Here is an 18,728-nt window from a genome sequence, read left to right on the forward strand (position 1 = left end):
GAGATCATTGAAGGCTGAGGAATGCAGAGAGTTTGATTGAAAGAGAGATATTTGCTGAGAGAGGAGGCTGATGGCTTTGGAGTAATTTACTGTGTTCGTTGTTGCTGGGAGTGGTTGGTATATTCTGTGAGTTTGTTGCTCAGTCAGACAGAGCCTCATTGATGTCCTGTGTTTCTGAGTGTTTGTGAAATTGTTAATAATTATTCTGTTTCATTTGTTCCCAGGGGGGAAGGGGAAGGCACTTAGGGAGTGCTTAGGCAAGAGGCCCGCGGGCATACATATACCCGTAGTATATTTATTGTCTAGGCACACTAGGTAAGAGCTGGGCAGACCACCCCCTGTATTTTGGTTTAGGGCACCAGGTGGTGTTAAGTTAGGTAAGTTAAGTGGATAGGCAGGTTAGATAGGAGAGGGGAAGCTTTGATATTTACTTTCTTTGCTTTGGTTCCGTCCAGCCCCTTTTCCCCATATTACCGTGTAGGAAATAAATCCAAGTAAACGGTAAATTCTGCCTTTGTCGTCCTTTCTCGCACCTACAGTCCATACCTCTTGCACTTCACAGAGAGTTGAGTTGTAGCAGGGAGTTGCGTTCCCTCTTCTCAGAGGCGTGCGCTCCTGTTATCCTTACACTTATATTGTGTTTTCAAAATACCCCTCCATACACCCCTCAAATACCCCCAAGCAAGGAATAATAAGTAATGTCAAACTGTGTAGAATTGCAGGAAATGCGTTTTAAAATGTAAAAACAAACAAATCTGGGGGAGGACCCCATGGACCCTTCATCTACCATTCGTCCCTCCCAATATCTACACCTTAATTTCGCCCTTGGTATAAAAGCTTGACGCTTTTAAAGCCATATAGACTATAACCCACTCATCTAGAATCATATTTTACCTGTCAACCGCAGAGCTGTCTCTGGTGAGATTCCCTGCGGCAATACTTAGCTCCCCTGCCCTCCTAGCAATGAAATATAGGTCAACAAACTTCATAAAGACACATTTAGATTTTATGAAAGGCTGGCTAATGCCCACTGACAAATCTATTTTTATTTCTGTGAAAACACCATGGCAAAATGTGTGGTTGGCCTATCTAATAAAGATGAATGTAGCTCACAAGTTTTAGGCCTATTATACGTGTCGATAAATACTGCTACAGTTCCTTGTTCGCTTCAACACAGAGAAGCACAGTTGAATAAAATCTCAAAAGATGAATTGCAATAATTCAGTAATATTTAATCATTCACATTTTACAATAATGGGATTAGTTTTTCCTGTTTATCTTCTATTTTTTATAAATGTGCCTGTTTTCACAAAGCATCTCAGTGTAGGAGTGTTGATCTAGGATCAGTTTTATCTTTTAAATCTCAATTAATAACATTGCATGGACAAGGGGGGGACCTAATCCCAGATCAGCACTCCAACTCTGCGATACTGTGGATACGGGCCCTGGCCCACTATGACCCTGTATACATTAGCCTACTTCATATTTCACTTATGATGTCTTCATTAAACGTACTGGTGCTTGGACACATTTCAACTCCTTTAATCCAATTTATTATCAACATGTTGAACATCAGCATCTTGAAACGCTCCATCTGCCGTCCACAGAAAGTGATTCAAGATTTCTAACTTGTGGAGAAACTATTCAACTCACATACTGTAAATCCAACTTTTTACCTATAAGCGGTCTTATGGGGTCGTTCCGTGCGAAACTGGAACAAAAAACGACCACAACATTTTGGATCTTTCTGAAATGTAACACATGAAAAAGTCCGTTTGGAGCAAGCATGTTTGGTAAATGTTTGACATTTGTATGTAAAAGGATTGTCAAGGAATAATTCATTGAAGTTGGAATATTTGTGACATTTGTGAACGACTCATCCGTGATTTCTTTTGCTTCTGTAGTTTGGCTCTGTATTTGGTAACTGTTGCATATCTCCTCATCAATTAATGATATTTTATATCAAAAAATATTTAAAAACTACACATGAAATAAAACATCCCGCCATTGGCCTGTTCACAAAGATTTCAAACAACTGATTATTTCCCTCTCATATCATCCCAGTCCATCCTTTGTCTCTCCATTCATCTCTACTCATCCCAACTGAAGATCAGTCTCCATTACATTGATAGTCACCGTTTCCTGCCACCATCTCCTCTATCTTCTCCATTAGCTCTGCTGTTTGAGAGTTGTTCTTCCTGCTGGCCAGAATATGGTGTCTACCGCCGCATTGTCCCACCAGCCACTGGAGGTCCCCATTCCTCAATATGTGCTGCTCAGCGCTCTCCCCTAAAGCTTCCCCCCACGTAAACAGCACCATAGTGCGACGCCAACTATCTTCCCCGAGCACACTCATATGGTGTTCCACCGCTCTCCGATACTTCTGTGTGAATGACAGGTAGGCTGGTAGGACCAGGAGGATAGCGTGGGGACCTGGGTGGGACAGGGAAACACTATGGAAGATGTTCTGGAGCTGTGTTGGGTCTGTGGGGATGGAGGTGTTGCCGTCTGGTCCGTTACGCCACTTTAGCCCAAGTGGTTCGACCACACTGACCTGTCTTCCAGCGATTTGTCCCCGCCATGGCATAGAGATGGACTCAGCTGGGTGTGATGCCTCTCTGCCCAGGATTGTGTACCCTGCTGGGTGACGGGAGGACCAAGTCTCCCCTAACAGTACCAGCCTCAGCTCAGACCTTTGGATGTGTTTAGTGTTTTCTACACTGGGGCCTGGACTTGGAGTTAACTTTAAGTCTGAGATAACGTTTACATCTTCAATTTCCTCATAATTATCCTCCTCTTCCTCCTCTTCACCCATTCTCCCCCTCTTTTTACATTCTTCCGGCCATATCTCATCCTGGCTCCCTCTTTTTAACGGAACACACTCCTTCCCTGTGTTCTGAGAATCCCCTTCCTGTTTGGGATGCTCTCTATTTCTCTCCGTGTCTCCCTCTTCTTCTATCTCCTCTTTCGCCTGTTCTTCCAGATTCTGTCTAGCCTCCTCTTTCTCTTCTGGCGCTGCCATTCTTTCAAACTGACTGTTATTGTTTAAGATTGCAGACGAGGCACATTCCATCATCTTCTGATCTTCCCGGTCTGTGATGCTTCCACTCCTCTCTGGTTCTTTTCCCTGCAGTTCCCGTCCTTCTTTCTCCACCACTCCTACTTCCTGGTACATCATATGGGAATCCTCTATACCCTCTAGTGTCACATTATCATATCTTGCTGTCATGTCACATACATCTCCTCCATGTGCTTCATGGCTTGGTATCAATCCGTTAGGCTCTCTGATCTCCACGTCATAATCTCTGCCATCCGGATCTTTTTCAAAATGGTTCACTTCTCGCTCCTTTTCCTTGAATCTATTATTTGTATTCCTCTGTTCATGCCCTCTCCTCTCTAGTTCTGTTTCAAGTCTTTCTAGACGCTGCTCCCAATTCCTCAACTCTTGCATTTTTTCGTCAAAACCTTCCTCTCTGTTCTTTAGCTCTTGCTGATGGTTTTCCACCTCCCCCTCCAGCTTTTCCATGTCTTGGCTCCTGTTGCTCATATGTTTCCCTTGAATTTCTAGCTCTGTTCTCCTGTTCAGTAACTCTTGCTCTTCATTCTTCAAATTGTGTTCTTTGTTTTCAAGTCCTTGTTTGCTCTCTTGGATCTCTTTCTCTCTTTTTTCCAGAGCTTGTCTATGCTTCTTTATTTCTTCTTCTCTATTCTCCAGGTGAAGCTCCCTTTTCTCAAGGTCTTGTTGTATATTTTCCAATTCTTCTTGTCTTTTGTCCATGTCGCGGTGTCGGTTGTTCACATCCTTTTCCTGGTTTTCCAACCCTTGTTCTCCACATCTCAAATCATGTTCCCTGTTGTCGAGTTCATGTTCTCTGGCCCTCAGTTCTCTCTCTCTTTTTTCCAGATCCTCTCTCTGGTTCTGATGTTCTATCTTCCCACTCCCTTGTTCATTTTCCCTTTCATCCAGCTCTAGTTGACGGTTGTCCTGTTGTCGCTGAAGGTTTTCTAGATCCAGCTCGATTTTCTTAATATTTTCTTCCGAAGTTTTTAAATCATATTCCCTACTATCAAGTTGGTTCTTTCTGTTTTGCAGCTCTTTTTCTATTTTCTCCACATCTTGCTCCTTGCTGCAGATGTTTTGTTCTTGGCTTTCAGACTCTTCTTCCTTTCTTTTCAAGCATTTTTCTTGGCTCCACAACTCCTGTTTCCGTTTTTCTTGTCCTTTCTGTCTTATTTCTAGATCTTCCTCCCAGTTCTTTACTTCTCGTCTTCTACTTTCCAACTCTTCCTCTCTTTTCACTAGCTCTTCCTCTCTTTTCACTAGCTCTTCCTTTCTTTTCACTAGCTCTTCCTCTCCTTTCACTAACTCTTCCTCTCTTTTCACTAGCTCTTCCTCTCCTTTCACTAGCTCTTCCTCTCCTTTCACTAGCTCTTCCTCTCTTTTCACTAGTTCTTCCTCTCTTTTCTCAAGTTCTTACCTTCTTTTCTCAAGTTCTTCTTCTCTATTCACAGCATTTTCTCTCTATTCACTAGCTTTTCCTCTCCTTTCACTAGCTGTTCCTGTCTTTTCACTAGCTCTTCCTCTCCTTTCACTAGCTCTTCCTCTCTTTTCACTAGCTTCCTTTTTTTCACTAGTTCTTCTCTCTTTTCTCATTCTTTCCTCTCCTTTCACTAGCTCTTCCTCTCTTTTCACTAGTTCTTCCTCTCTTTTCTCAAGTTCTTCTCTCTCTTTTCTCAAGTTCTTCTTCTCTTTTCACAAGCATTTTCTCTCTATTCACTAGCTTTTCCTCTCCTTTCACTAGCTGTTCCTGTCTTTTCACTAGCTTTTCCTCTTCTTTAACTTGCACTTCCTCTTCTTTGAATAGCTCTTCTCTCTTTTCACTAGCTTTTCCTCTCCTTTAACTTGGTCTTCCTGTCTTTTCACTAGCTCTTCCTCTCCTTTCACTAGATCTTCCTCTCTTTTCACTAGCACTTCCTCTTGTTTGACTAGCTCTTCCTCTCCTTTCACTAGCGCTTCTTCTCCTTTACTAGCTCTTCCTCTCCTTTCACTAATTCTTCTTCTCTTTTGAATAGCTCCTCCTTTCTTTTCACTAGTTCTTCCTCTCCTTTCACTAATTCTTCTTCTCTTTTGAATAGCTCTTCCCTCTCCTTGCGCTAGATTTTCCTCTCCTTTCACTAGCTCTTCCTCTCTTTTCACTAGCTCTTCCTCTCTTTTCACTCGCTCTCCTCTCCTTTCACTAGCTCTTCCCTGTCTTTCACTAGCTCTTCCTCTCTTTTCATTAGCTCTTCCTCTCCTTTCACTAATTCTTCTTCTCTTTTGAATAGCTCTTCCTCTCCTTTCGCTAGATTTTCCTCTCCTTTCACTAGATCTTCCTCTCTTTTGACTAGCTCTTCCTCTGTTTTCACTAGCCCTTCCTCTCTTTTCTCCAGTTCTTCCTCTCTTTTCACTAGCCTTTCCTCTCCTTTCACTAGCCCTTCCTCTCTTTTAACTAGCCTTTCCTCTCCTTTCACTAGCCCTTCCTCTCTTTTCACTAGCCCTTCCTCTCCTTTCACTAGCCCTTCCTCTCTTTTCACTAGCTCTTCCTCTCCTTTCACTAGCACTTCCTCTCCTTTCACTAGCACTTCTTCTCTTTTCACTAGCACTTCCTCTCCTTTCACTAGCACTTCTTCTCTTTTCACTAGCTCTGCCTCTTTTGTCTCAAGTTCGCATCCTCTGTTATCCAGCAATTCTTTACTTCTTGCTTGTTCTCGTTCCTTCTCATTATACACTCTCTCCCTTTTCTCAAGCTTTTTCTCCTTTTCCTCAGCCGTCTGTTTCAGCTCATTCTGTCTTTCTCTCAGATTCTTCTCATAACACCCTCGTATCTCATCCACCTGTTTCTCTCTCACCTCCTTCTCTTCTTTCATTTTCTCCAGCTCCTTCTGTCTCTCATCGTTCGTCTGTTTCAACGCAGCAACCTCCAGGTCCCGCTCTTCCATAACATGGTGGATTTCCCCATCTTTGTTTTTTAACTGCTCTTCATATCCACAGAGCAGCTCCCTGATGTCAGCCTCCCTGCTCTCCCTCTCGGTCCTCTGAACCCCCTGGTCCCCCTCATACTCCTGACACTTCTTCCTGAGGTTGTCCATCTCTTTCTTCAATTTCACGTTCAGCTCCTGCAGTACCTCAACCTTCCTCTGGCTGTCCCTTAAGCATTCTGTCATGCCTGAAATGTTCCTTCTACTTTCTTCCTCCATTTTCTGCAGTTGGCTGGTAGCACTTTCGTTGTCTTCTAACATCAACCTCATCTCCTCTTCCTTCGTCTTCATTTCCTTTTCATATTCCTGTATCATGTTCATCCTTTCCTTCTCCATCATGGCAGTTAAGTTTTCCAGTTCTGTTTTTGTTTGTTTAATGGTTTGCCTTAAACTGACGAGTTCTCTCTTATTTTCCCCGTCCTTTTGTTTTAAGTTGTTGAGCTCCACTTCTTTCCCTCGTAACTTGTCCATTGACTCGGCATCTCTCCTACTTTTGTCCTCTGTGTGTTGCCGTTGCATTGCCACCGCCTCAGACTCCTGCTGTTCGTTGTTTTCTTTCAGCCGCTCAATTTCTTTTACGTTGTCAACGGATCTCGCCCTCACTTTCACAATCTCTTTTTCTTTCTCTGTAACCAATTGCTGTGTATCAGTTATTTCTTTATTTTTCTTTTCAATGATTTCTTTCAGCTTGCTCATCTCTTTCTTTTCCCTTTCGTCTCTCTTTCTTTGCTCATCCCTCCTTTCTGTCTCCCTTGTCTCAGATAGCAGTCTCACTCCTTCCATCTCTTCCTCTTTTTCATGCAGTTTTCTCTCCATCTCTTCCTCTTTTTCATGCAGTTTTCTCTCCATCTCTTCCTCTTTTTCATGCACTTTTCTCTCCATCTCTTCCTCTTTTTCATGCACTTTTCTCTCCATCTCTTCCTCTTTTTCATGCAGTTTTCTCTCCATCTCTTCCTCTTTTTCATGCAGTTTTCTCTGCATCTCTTCCTCATACTGTAAACGTCTCTCCTCATACAACTGTTTTGACTCATACATCTCGTTCTGTGACGTTTTTCCTCTTTCTATCCATTCCTCTTTTTCTTTTTCTTCCAGGGCTATCCTGTCTTTCAACTCCTCTGCTTCCCTCCTCCATTCCTGATGCTTTCCTCTAAACTCTTCCTCCCTCTCTTTTTTATCTCGTTCTTTCTCCTCGACGACATGCTCAAGGTCGAGCAGTTTCACTTGCTGCTCATCAACTCTCTCGTTCAGCTCTTCAATCTCTCTCTCTTTCTCCTCTCGCTTGATGACTATCTCCTCTAGCTCTCTGCTTCTCTGATCGAGCGCAGCGATGAATCTGTAGTTTTCCGCGGCCAGATCCTGAATCTCTCTCTCCTTATCCTCTGTCAGCCACCTAATCCTCTCCTCCAGTTCGCCCATTTCGTTCTTCCTCCCATCACTCCTTTTCTCTTCCTCCTCCTCCCCTCCATCCTCCTCTTTTTCCACGCCTGACTTCCCCGGAGATTTAACTTTCTTCTTCCGATCGAAAAACCAGCGGATGCTCTTGACCTCCCTCTCCCTCATCCTCTTGAGCTCCATCTCCTGACGCTGCATCTTGTCACCAACCTCTTTGAGACGCTGGTTGGATTTCTCATTCCTCTGTCTGGTGAGGTCGCTGACCTCCTGCACTAGCGACGAGAAGGCCTCGCACCTGTTCCCGGCCACCATCTTCTCGACCTTCTCCAGCAGGCCTGACACCTGAGCGGCGTCCCCACATCCATTCAGATTACTGATGACGTGGTACCTGTCAAGTCAAGTTTTTACTTTTCAGTGCATTATCACAATGTCTCAATACGCCTTACGGAGGAAGATGACGAATTAAACAGAAGAACAAGAAACGACAACAACCAAAACAGAGAGATAAGGACAGCAGACATACCTGCTCCCACACTTCTCCACCAGCCACTTAAGGTCCCTCCCCCCGCTTTGGATGTGCTGCTCAATGCCCACCCCCTCCCTCAGCTGATCCCCATGGGTGAACAGGAGGACAGCATGCCTCCAGACCTCTTCCCCCAGGAGCTCCAGGTGTTCTCTTACAGGTGTGGAACCGACCAGGGTGTCCACCCTCAGGGTGAGGAGCACAGCGTGGGGTCCCGGGGGACACAGGGACACGCTACCCCACACCATCTCCCGCTTTACCCTCTCTGGGGTGGGGCCTGCTACTCCACCTTCCCAACCGGGGGTGTCCACCACGGTGACCAGCCTCATGGCTACCTAAAAATGGCAAAATAAGATACACATTACTGTTGTCTCACAACACACTGACTCGCTTTTGTATTTTATTACTAGGACTGATTTTGCTGATAGTGGCTTTCTGAAGATAACTGTATGATATGTGGTTGTTTTTAACCCATACCATAGTTGAATGCACTGACTGTTAGTCACTCTGAACATAGCGTTTGCTAAATGACTACAATGTAAATGTAAAAACGACCTCTGCTTGGCACCGGGCGCACTCCTCCGTCACTCTCCCTGTCTGGAAGAACCCTGCTGCTTCTCCACCTCCACCCAGTATGGTGTTCCCAGCCGAGCTCTTCCCCGTCTCTCTCTCTCCCAGGAGGACCAGTCTCAGCTCTGGGAGACGACGAGTACCCTTGGAGAATGGTTGTTTCCCATCCCAATCAGAGCCCTGGGATCCAGCGTCATCTGTCAGGGAGAGGGGGCACAAGATTTCAGGGTTGGAATATTTAGTGGTTATCAGAGTGTACTGTATGTCACATCTGTTTAGGTATTCCTATTAGTTTAAGCTTATGTATCTCCCTAGGTCCTATTTCCCATAAGGATAGTAAAATGACATATAGATTGAAAAACATGATCAGAGGTTTTGAATTTAAGACAACAACGTATTCATCACACATCATTTCCGCTTTATGTTTTTTGATACAGTGTTATGCTGGTGAGGAAATATTCTAACTCAGAGAAGATAATCAAATGGGTCATCCTAAACACAGCAGAAACAGAAACGTCACCTTTTTCAGGGCCCTGTCTTTCAAAGATAATTCGTAAAAATCGAAATAACTTCACAGATCTTCATTTTAAAGGGTTTAAACACTGTTTCCCATGTTTGTTCAATGAACCATAAACAATTGATGAACATGCACCTGTGGAACGGTTGTTAAGACACTAATAGCTTACAGACAGTAGGCAATTAATGTCACAGTTATGTAAACTTAGGACACTAAAGAGGCCTTTCTACTGACTCTGAAAACACCAAAAGAAAGATGCCCAGGATCCCTGCTGATCTGCGTGAATGTGCCTTAGGCATGCTGCAAGGAGGCATGAGGACTGCAGACGTGGTTTGTCGTCCTCTCGTTTACTTTTTGGATTTTTTACTTTTTGTATATATTTAAATGTATTTTCAATCTCTTTTCCATTTTTAAATTAAATATATCTTCTGGTAACCCGCCTCACCCAATGTGACACGGATCCGCTATTGTTTAGACCAGAACCTCCATCAGAAGCTAGCCAGCTAATTAGCTATTAGCTATTTAGTCATTGTTAGCCACTGCTAGCGGCCTTTACCTTCTGCACAGACACCAGACGTTTATTCTAGCCTGGATAATACTTGCCAGCCTGCCAGTATCGGACTGTTTTCTTCACTACAACGCCAGATTCCTGCCGTAAACCCTGGACCATTACTCCTGATCATCACAGCTAGCTAGCTGCCACCAAGTGACCCAGCCCCGAAGCTAGCCCCGAGCCAGGCCCACCTCCCGGCCTACTCTGTGATCACTCGGCTACTCAGCAGATGGCTCCCGGACTCTACGCCAACACGGCTAGAATCCACTACTCCACCGGATCCTTGCCGTAAGCTCTGGACCTTTGCATTGGATCATCGCTGCCAGCTAGCTGCTACCGAGTGGCTATAGTGGCTAACGCCCCTGCCCCGAAGCTAGCACCAGTTAGTGGCGAGCCAGGCGCATCTCCCGGCTAGCAAACAAAATTACTGCAACTACAATACCTCTTCCGCCATCTGGCCCGGACCCATTGTCAACACAGCGCCCCGCTGTACCACCACGACTGGTCCACCGACGTAACTCAATCCGCTGTGCTCTCAACTGGGCCTTTGCTGGACGTCGAAGCAGACGCTTCTACTTACCCCGGCCTGCTAACTTTAAACGCTGTGTCTCCCGCGTGCTAGCGTAATAACGACTACCCCGCGGCTTCACTGTTCCATCTATTGCTGTTCACTGGACCCTATGATCACTTGGCTACATAGCTGATGCCTGCTGGACTGTTTATTAATCACGGTACTCCATTTTGTTGATTTTTTGTTTATCTGTCAGCCCCAGCCTCGAACTCAGGCCCTGTGTGTAGTTAACCGACCCTCTCTGCCCATTCATCAACATTTTACCTGTTGTTGTTGTCTTAGCTGATTAGCTGTTGTTGTCTTACCCATTGTTGTCTTAACTAGCTCTCCCAATCAACACCTGTGATTGCTTTATGCCTCACTTTATGTCTCTCTCAAATGTCAATATGCCTTGTACACTGTTGATTAGGATAGTCATCATTGTTTTAGTTTACTGCGGAGCCCCTAGTCCCACTCAACATGCCTCAGATACCTCCTTTGTCCCACCTCCCACACATGCAGTGACCTCACCCAGCATAACTAGCCCGTCCAGAGATGCAAACTCTCTTATCATCCCTCGGTGCCTGGGTTTACCTCCACTGTACCCGCAACCCACCATACCCCTGTCTGTACATTATGCCCTGAATCTATTCTACCATGCCCAGAAATCTGCTCCTTTTATTCTCTGTCCCCAACGCACTAGACAACCAGTTTTGATAGCCTTTAGCCGTACCCTCATCCTACTCCTCTGTTCCTCGGGTGATGTGGAGTTTAACCCAGGCACTGCGTGCACCCAGGCACTCTCATTTGTTGACTTCTGTAACCGAAAAAGCCTTGGTTTCATGCATGTTAACATCAGAAGCCTCCTCCCTAAGTTTGTTTTACTCACTGCTTTAGCACACACCGCAAACCCTGATGTCCTTGCCATGTCTGAATCCTGGCTTAGGAAGGCCACCAAAAATTTGGAGATTTTCATACCCAACTACAACATTTTCCGTCAAGATAGAACTGCCAAAGGAGAGGAGTTGCAATCTACTCCAGAGACAGCCTGCAAAGTTCTGTCATACTTTCCAGGTCTATGCCCAAACAGTTTGAGCTTCTAATTTAAAAAATGTATATCTCCAGAAATAAGTCTCTCACTGTTGCCACCTGTTAGAAACCCCCCTCAGCTCCCAGCTGTGCCCTGGACACCATATGTGAATTGATTGCCCCCCATCTATCTTCAGAGTTTGTACTGTTAGGTGACCTAAACTGGGATATGCTTAACACCCCAGCAGTCCTACAATCTAAGTTGGATGCCCTCAATCTCACACAAATTATCAAGGAACCCACCAGGTACAACCCTAAATCCGTAAACATGGGCACCCTCATAGATATTATCCTGACCAACTTGCCCTCCAAATACACCTCTGCTGTTTTCAATCAGGATCTCAGTGATCACTGCCTCATTGCTTGCATCCGCTATGGGTCCGCGGTCAAACGACAACCCCTCATCACTGTCAAACGCTCCCTAAAATACTTATGCGAACAGGCCTTTCTAATCGACCTGGCCTGGGTATCTTGGAAGGATATTGACCTCATCCCGTCAGTCGAGGATGCCTGGTTGTTCTTTCAAAGTGCTTTCCTCATCATCTTAAATAAGCATGCCCCTATCAAAAAATCTAAGAACAGTTTTAGCCCTTGGTTCACTCCAGACCTGACTGCCCTCGACCAGCACAAAAACATCCTGTGGCAGTCCGCACTAGCATCGAAAAGTCCCCGCGATATGCAACTTTTCAGGGAAGTCAGGAATCAATACACTCAGTCAGTCAGGAAAGCAAAGGCTAGCTTTTTAAAACAGAAATTTGCATCCTGTAGCTTTAACTCCAAAACGTTTTGGTGCACTGTAAAGTCCATGGAGAATAAGAGCACCTCCTCCCAGCTACCCACTGCACTGAGGCTAGGTAACACTGTCACCACCGATAAATCCACGATAATCGAGAATTTCAATAAGCGTTTCTCTACGGCTGGCTATGCTTTCCTCCTGGCTACACCAACCCCGGCCAACCGCTCCGCACCCCCTGCAGCTACTTGCCCAAGCCTCCCCATCTTCTCCTTCACCCAAATCCAGATAGCAGATGGTCTGAAAGAGCTGCAAAACCTGGACCCGTACAAATCAGCTGAGCTAGACAATCTGGACCCTCTCTTTCTAAAATTATCCACCTCCATTGTTGCAACCCCTATTATCAGTCTGTTCAACCTCTCTTTTGTATTGTCCAAGATCCCTAAAGATTGGAAAGCTGCCGCGGTCATCCCCCTGTTCAAAGGGGGTGACACTCTAGACCCAAACTGTTATAGACATATATCCATCCTGCCCTGCCTTTCTAAAGTCTTCGAAAGCCAAGTTAACAAACAGATCACTGACCATTTCGAATCCCACTGTACCTTCTCCGCTGTGCAATCCGGTTTTCAAGCTGGTCACGGGTGCACCTCAGCCAGCTTCAAGGTACTAAACGATATCATAACCGCCATCGATAAAAGACAGTATTGTGCAGCCGTCTTCATCGACCTGGCCAAGGCTTTCGACTCTGTCAATCACTGTATTCTTATCGGCAGACTCAACAGCCTTGATTTCTCAAATGATTGCCTTGCCTGGTTCACCAACTACTTCTCAGACAGAGTTCAGTGTGTCAAATTGGAGGGCCTGTTGTCCGGACCTCTGGCAGTCTCTATGGGGGTTCTACAGGGTTAAATTCTCGGGCCGACTCTTTTCTCTGTGTATATCAACGATGTCGCTCTGATCCACCTCTATGCAGACGACACCATTCTGTATACATCTGGCCCTTCTTTGGACACAGTGTTAACTAACCTCCAAACGAGCTTCAATGCCATACAACACTCCTTCCCTGGCCTCTTAAATGCTAGTAAAACCAAATGCATGCTTTTCAACCGTTCGCTGCCCGTACCCGCCCGCCCGACTAGCATCACTACTCTGGACAGTTCTGACTTAGAATATGTGGACAACTACAAATACCTAGGTGTCTGGCTAGACTGTAAACTCTCCTCCAACATCTCCAATCCAAATGAAATCTAGAATCAGCTTCCTATTTCGCAACAAAGCCTCCTTCACTCACGCCGCCAAACTTACCCTAGTAAAACTGACTATCCTACCGATCCTCGAAATCGGCGATGTCATTTACAAAATAGCTTCCAATACTCTACTCAGCAAACTGGATGCAGTCTATCACAGTGCCATCCGTTTTGTCACCAAAGCCCCTTATACCACCCACCACTGCGACCTGTATGCCCTAGTCGGCTGGCCCTCACTACATATTCGTCGCCAGACCCACTGGCTCCTGGTCATCTATAAGTCTATGCTAGGTAAAGCTCTGCCTTATGTTAGCTCACTGGTCACGATAACAACACCCACCCGTAGCACGCGCTCCAGCAGGTATATCTCACTGGTGATCCCCAAAGCCAACACCTCTTTTGGCCGCCTTTCCTTCCAGTTCTCTGCTTCCAATGACTGGAACGAATTGCCAAAATTGCTGAAGCTGGAGACTTATATTTCCCTCACTAACTTTAAACATCAGCTATCTGAGCAGCTAACCGATCGCTGCAGCTGTACATAGAGTATCTGTAAATAGCCCACCCAATCTACCTACCTCATCCCCATATTGTTTTTACTTACTTTTCTGTTCTTTTGCACACCAGTATTTCTACTTGCACATCCACATCTGCTCATCTATCACTCCAGTGTAAATTTGCTAAATTGTAATTACTTCGCTACTATGGCCTATTTCTTGCCTTACCTCCTTATGCCATTTGCACACACTGTATATAGACATTCTTTTTTTATATTGTGTTATTGACTGTACGCTTGTTTATTCCATGTGTAACTCTGTGTTGTTGTTTGTGTCTCACTGCTTTGCTTTATCTTGGCCAGGTCGTAGTTGTAAACGACAACTTGTTCTCAACTAGCTTACCTGGTTAAATAAAGGGGAAATAACAGGGGCAATAAATTGGGCAATAAATTGGGGCAATAAATTGCAATAAATTGCAATAAATTGCAATATCCATACTGTGAGACGCCTAAGACAGCGCTACAGGGAGACAGGACGGACAGCTGATCATCCTCGCAGTGGCAGACCACGTGTAACAACACCTGCACAGGATCGGACATCACACCTGCAGGACAGGTACAGGATGGCAACAACAACTGCCCGAGTTACACCAGGAACGCACAATCCCTCCATCAGTGCTCAGACTGTCCGCAATATGCTGAGAGAGGCTGGACTGAGGGCTTGTAGGCATGTTGTATGGCAGGTCCTCACCAGACATCACCGGCAAGAACGTCGCCTATGGGCACAAACTCACCGTCGCTGGACCAGGCAAGACTGGCAAAAAGTGCTCTTCACTGACGAGTCGTGGTTTTGTCTCACCAGGGGTGATGGTCGGATTCGCGTTTATTGTCGAAGGAATGAGCGTTACACCGAGGCCTGTACTCTGGAGTTGGATTGATTTGGAGGGGGAGGGTCCGTCATGGTCTGGGGCGGTGTGTCACAGCATCATTGGACTGAGCTTGTTGTCATTACAGGCAATCTCAACGCTGTGTGTTACAGGGAAGACATCCTCCTTCCTCATGTGGTACCCTTCCTGCAGGCTCATCCTGACATGACCCTCCAGCATGACAATGCCATCAGCCATACTGCTCATTCTGTGCGTGATTTCCTGCAAGACAGGAATGTCAGTGCTCTGCCATGGCGAGCGAAGAAACCGGATCTCAATCCCATTGAGCACGTCTGGGACCTGTTGGATCGGAGGGTGAGGGCTAGGGCCATTCCCCCCCAGAAATGTCCGGGAACTTGCAGGTTCCTTGGTGGAAGAGTGGGGTAACATCTCACAGCAAGAACTGGCAAATCTGGTGCAGTCCATGAGGAGGAGATGCACTGCAGTACTTAATGCAGCTGGTGGCCACACCAAATCTGAATGTTACTTTTAATTTTGACCCCCCCCCCCCCTTTGTTCCGGGACACATTATTCAATTTCTGTTAGTCACATGTCTGTGGAACTTGTTCAGTTTATGTCTCAGTTGTTGAATCTTGTTATGTTCATACAAATATTTACACATGTTAAGTTTGCTGAAAATAAACGCAGTTGACAGTGAGAGGACGTTTCTTTTTTTGCTGAGTTTACATTGACACTTTTAAGGAACTCACTCATAAGCACAGCTCTGATGGTACCCCTCTGAGTCTGGGCCTCCATCTGTCTCTGCCTCTTCCGCCGTTCCCTCGCTCTCCTCCTCCCGTCTGCCTCCAACCTCAGGAGGGCAGGATCTGCCCCAAAATGTCCTCCCTTGTTCTCCACCATCTCCACCATCTTCCTCAGTAGCTCCCTTACCTGAGTTCCGTCTCCCCGGCTCTTATTGTCCAGGATATGGTACCTGGAAGACGACAAAACAGAAATAAAAACCTTATTCTTGTTCTTTCCTTTCTTGCACTCAGATAGCTTTTTTTATGTAGACAATTTGACTTGGGATATGTGTTGTGATACGTGGATGTTTTGCCTACATTACCTTCCTTAGCTTAATGCACTGATTATCAATCAATCAATCAAATATATTTATAAAGCCCTTTTTGCATCAGCACTTGTCACAAAGTGCTTATACAGAAACCCAGCCTAAAACCCCAGAGAGCAAGCAATGCAGATGTAGAAGCACGGTGGCTAAGAAAAACTCCATAGAAAGGCAGGAACCTGGGAAGAAACCTAGAGAGGAACCAGGGTCTGAGGGGCGGCCAATCCTCTTCTGGCTGTGCCGGGTGGAGAATATAAGAGTACATGGCCATTAAGGCCAGATCGTTCTTCAAGCTGTTCAAACGTTCATAGATGTTCAGCAGGGTCAAATAATAATCACACTGGTTATAGAGGGTGCAAAATGTCAGCACCTCAGGAGTAAATGTCAGTTGGCTTTTCATAGTCGATAAGATTGTCTGCTAAACTAAATTACTTGCATGTTAAAGTCCATGCTGCAGATTAAATTTGGTAATAAAAGTGAATGTACACTCCTCCAAGATGACAATATCAACCAAAAAATTGCAATATTTTAATTTCATACCTGTTCCCACACCTCCGTAGCAGCTGCTGGAAGGCAGCCCCACCCGTCAGGATCCTCTGCTCCATGGGCACCACACCCAGCTCGTCGCCCCTGGTGAACAGCAACATGGTATGGTCCAACACCCCTTCCCCCAGAGACTCCAGGTGCTCCTCTATTTGCTTCCTGTAGGACTCTGTTACCGAGGCGCAGGAACGTATCACTAGCAGGATAACGTGAGGTCCGGGGGAGCACAGGGACATGCTGCGCAATGTCTCTCTCCGGACCCAGTCGGGGGTGCTGTTGAGCGGGTAGTACCATTCCCAGCCAGGGGTGTCTACCACGGTGACTCGTCTCCCGGTTAGATCGGCTCGCTTTTTCGAGCACTCCTCGGTTGGTCTGCCGCTCTCAAACCCCCCTATTCCTCCCAGAATGGTATTGGCTGCAGAGCTCTTCCCTGTTCCTTTCCTTCCCAGCAGGACTAGCCTAAGTTCTGGAAGAGGGGGAGCACTGGTTGAGTGGTTCAACTCCTTCTGCATAACACCTTGCATACTCTCATCTGTAAAGAAAGAGAGAGAATTGTATTGTACTTCCATAGTGTGACCACAAATTGAGTGACAGAAAGCAAAACTGTGCCTGCTGTGACATCAGTTATTTAGACGTTTACTGATGACTTTTCAAATATTTATGTTTTTTTAGCACCTAAATCAAACAGATTCAAGCTCTAGTCAAAGTAATCATGTACCATCTTCTGTAGTTTCATAAAGAACTTACCACCACCAGTTGAGACCGAAAAGGGAGGGTACGCTTCGCCCTGTGACTCCATCTCTTTTCTTTCTTTCTTTCTCTCTCTCTCTTCTTCCTCTCTTTCCTCTTGCTCTTTTCTTTGGTTGCAGCCTCTCTTCTATAGGAAGGCTTTATTCATGAGTACAGAGCTACTCCCTCAGTCTTGCACAACAATGCAGAGTCATAATCATTTTCTAAAGGCATCACACAGAGCCGGTTGAATGACAATGTACAGAACACAGAACATAGCGGAACACAGAATGTGGAACTTTCAAGTCACGTGACCCACCTGTGGTTTTTTTGAAGCACGCTCATTCTACAACACAGGAAGTAGAGAGCAGGGGATGTTTGCCTTCTTGTGAAGTCAGACCACATTTCGAGCTGGGTGGCGAGATAGAGAAACAGTGCTTTGTGGTAAGTGCTGCTGTGCTCCTCTGTAGCTCACACTGCCCTGTATTAGCATTTTGGTTTAATTGTGCCCTCTACGAGGTTTCAAAACTACATTCCTTTTGACATCACTGTATAATTATTTGTACTTGAATGAACAAGGACTGTATGGAGAGAATTCTGTTAACTGGGGTGTAATCATTAGTCCAAACAGTTTCGTTTTGCAACTAAAACAAGAGTTTCTATTAGACAAATTCAGATAAGTCCCTCCCCAGTTCATTCCGTTTGTTTCCATTTAAGAAACGTTTTGCAACAGAATCAGCGGAATGAATACACCCCATGTGCCCTAAGAACACAGACAGTAGGCAGGTTGCCATTGACCCAGTTGTATTCGACGAAAGTAATGTCGACAAAAAATGTGATTGTGACATGTGTAATGGAAACGGCAGATATAGGATTTTTTTTTTTTAAGATAGCCAACATTTTTATCCATGCGACAGGGGTGGACTTTTATTTTGTCAAACTTTCTTTATTGCGACAAATGATATAAGGAAATCAGTACATTTAAATAAATAAATGAGGCCCTAATCTATGGATTTCATATGACTTTTTTTTTTTTAAAGTAGGGCGTGGATCAGAAAATCAGTCAGTATCTGGTGTGACCACCATTTGCCTCATGCAGCGCGACACATCTCCTTTGCATAGAGTTAATCAGGCTGTTGATTGTGGCCTATGGAATGTTGTTCCACTCCTTCAATGGCTGTGCGAAGTTGCTGGATATTGGCGGGAACTGGAACATGTTGTCGTACACGTTGATTCAGAGCATCCCAAACATGCTAATATGGTGACATGTCTGGTAAATATGCAGGTCATGGAAGAACTGGGACATTTTCAGTTTCCAGGAATTGTGTACAGATCCTTGCGACATGGGGCTATGCATTATCATGCTGAAACATGGAGTGATGGCGGCAGATGAATGGCACAACAATGGGCCTCAGGATCTCGTCACAGTATCTCCGTGCATTCAAATTGCCATCAATAAAATGCAATTGTGTTTGTTGTCCGTAGCTTATACCTGCCCATACCATAACCCCACCTCCACCATGGGGCAAACCGTTCAACCACACAACCCCATACACGTGGTCTGCGGTTGTGAGGCCTGTTGGACGTACTGACAAATTCTCTAAAACGACATTAGAGGTGGCTTATGGTAGAGAAATTAACATTAAATTCTCTGGCAACAGCTCTGGTGGACATTTCTGCAGTCAGCATGCCAATTTCACGCTCCTCAAAACTTAAGACATTTATTGAATTATGTTGTGTGACAAAACTGCACATTTTGGAGTGGCCTTTTATTGTTCC

The 18,728-nt window shown here is 45.3% G+C and overlaps 1 protein-coding gene across 1 annotated transcript; it reads right to left on the minus strand.

Annotated features, from left to right (window-relative positions):
- Positions 1-1,207: 1,207 nt before the first annotated feature.
- Positions 1,208-17,222, minus strand: LOC111980505 (trichohyalin). Its single transcript, XM_024134621.2, has 8 exons — positions 16,968-17,222; positions 16,218-16,752; positions 15,322-15,545; positions 8,489-8,700; positions 7,934-8,268; positions 5,219-7,798; positions 4,718-4,896; positions 1,208-4,473 (listed from the first exon to the last, which is right to left on the minus strand). Exons 1-8 carry the CDS (start codon positions 17,017-17,019, stop codon positions 2,111-2,113), a joined length of 6,480 nt encoding a protein of 2,159 aa, XP_023990389.2. The 5' UTR covers positions 17,020-17,222; the 3' UTR covers positions 1,208-2,110.
- Positions 17,223-18,728: the final 1,506 nt, after the last annotated feature.

The sequence above is a fragment of the Salvelinus sp. IW2-2015 genome, linkage group LG3 (genome assembly GCF_002910315.2).
Source record: "Salvelinus sp. IW2-2015 linkage group LG3, ASM291031v2, whole genome shotgun sequence".
Classification (NCBI taxonomy): Eukaryota; Metazoa; Chordata; class Actinopteri; order Salmoniformes; family Salmonidae; genus Salvelinus; species Salvelinus sp. IW2-2015.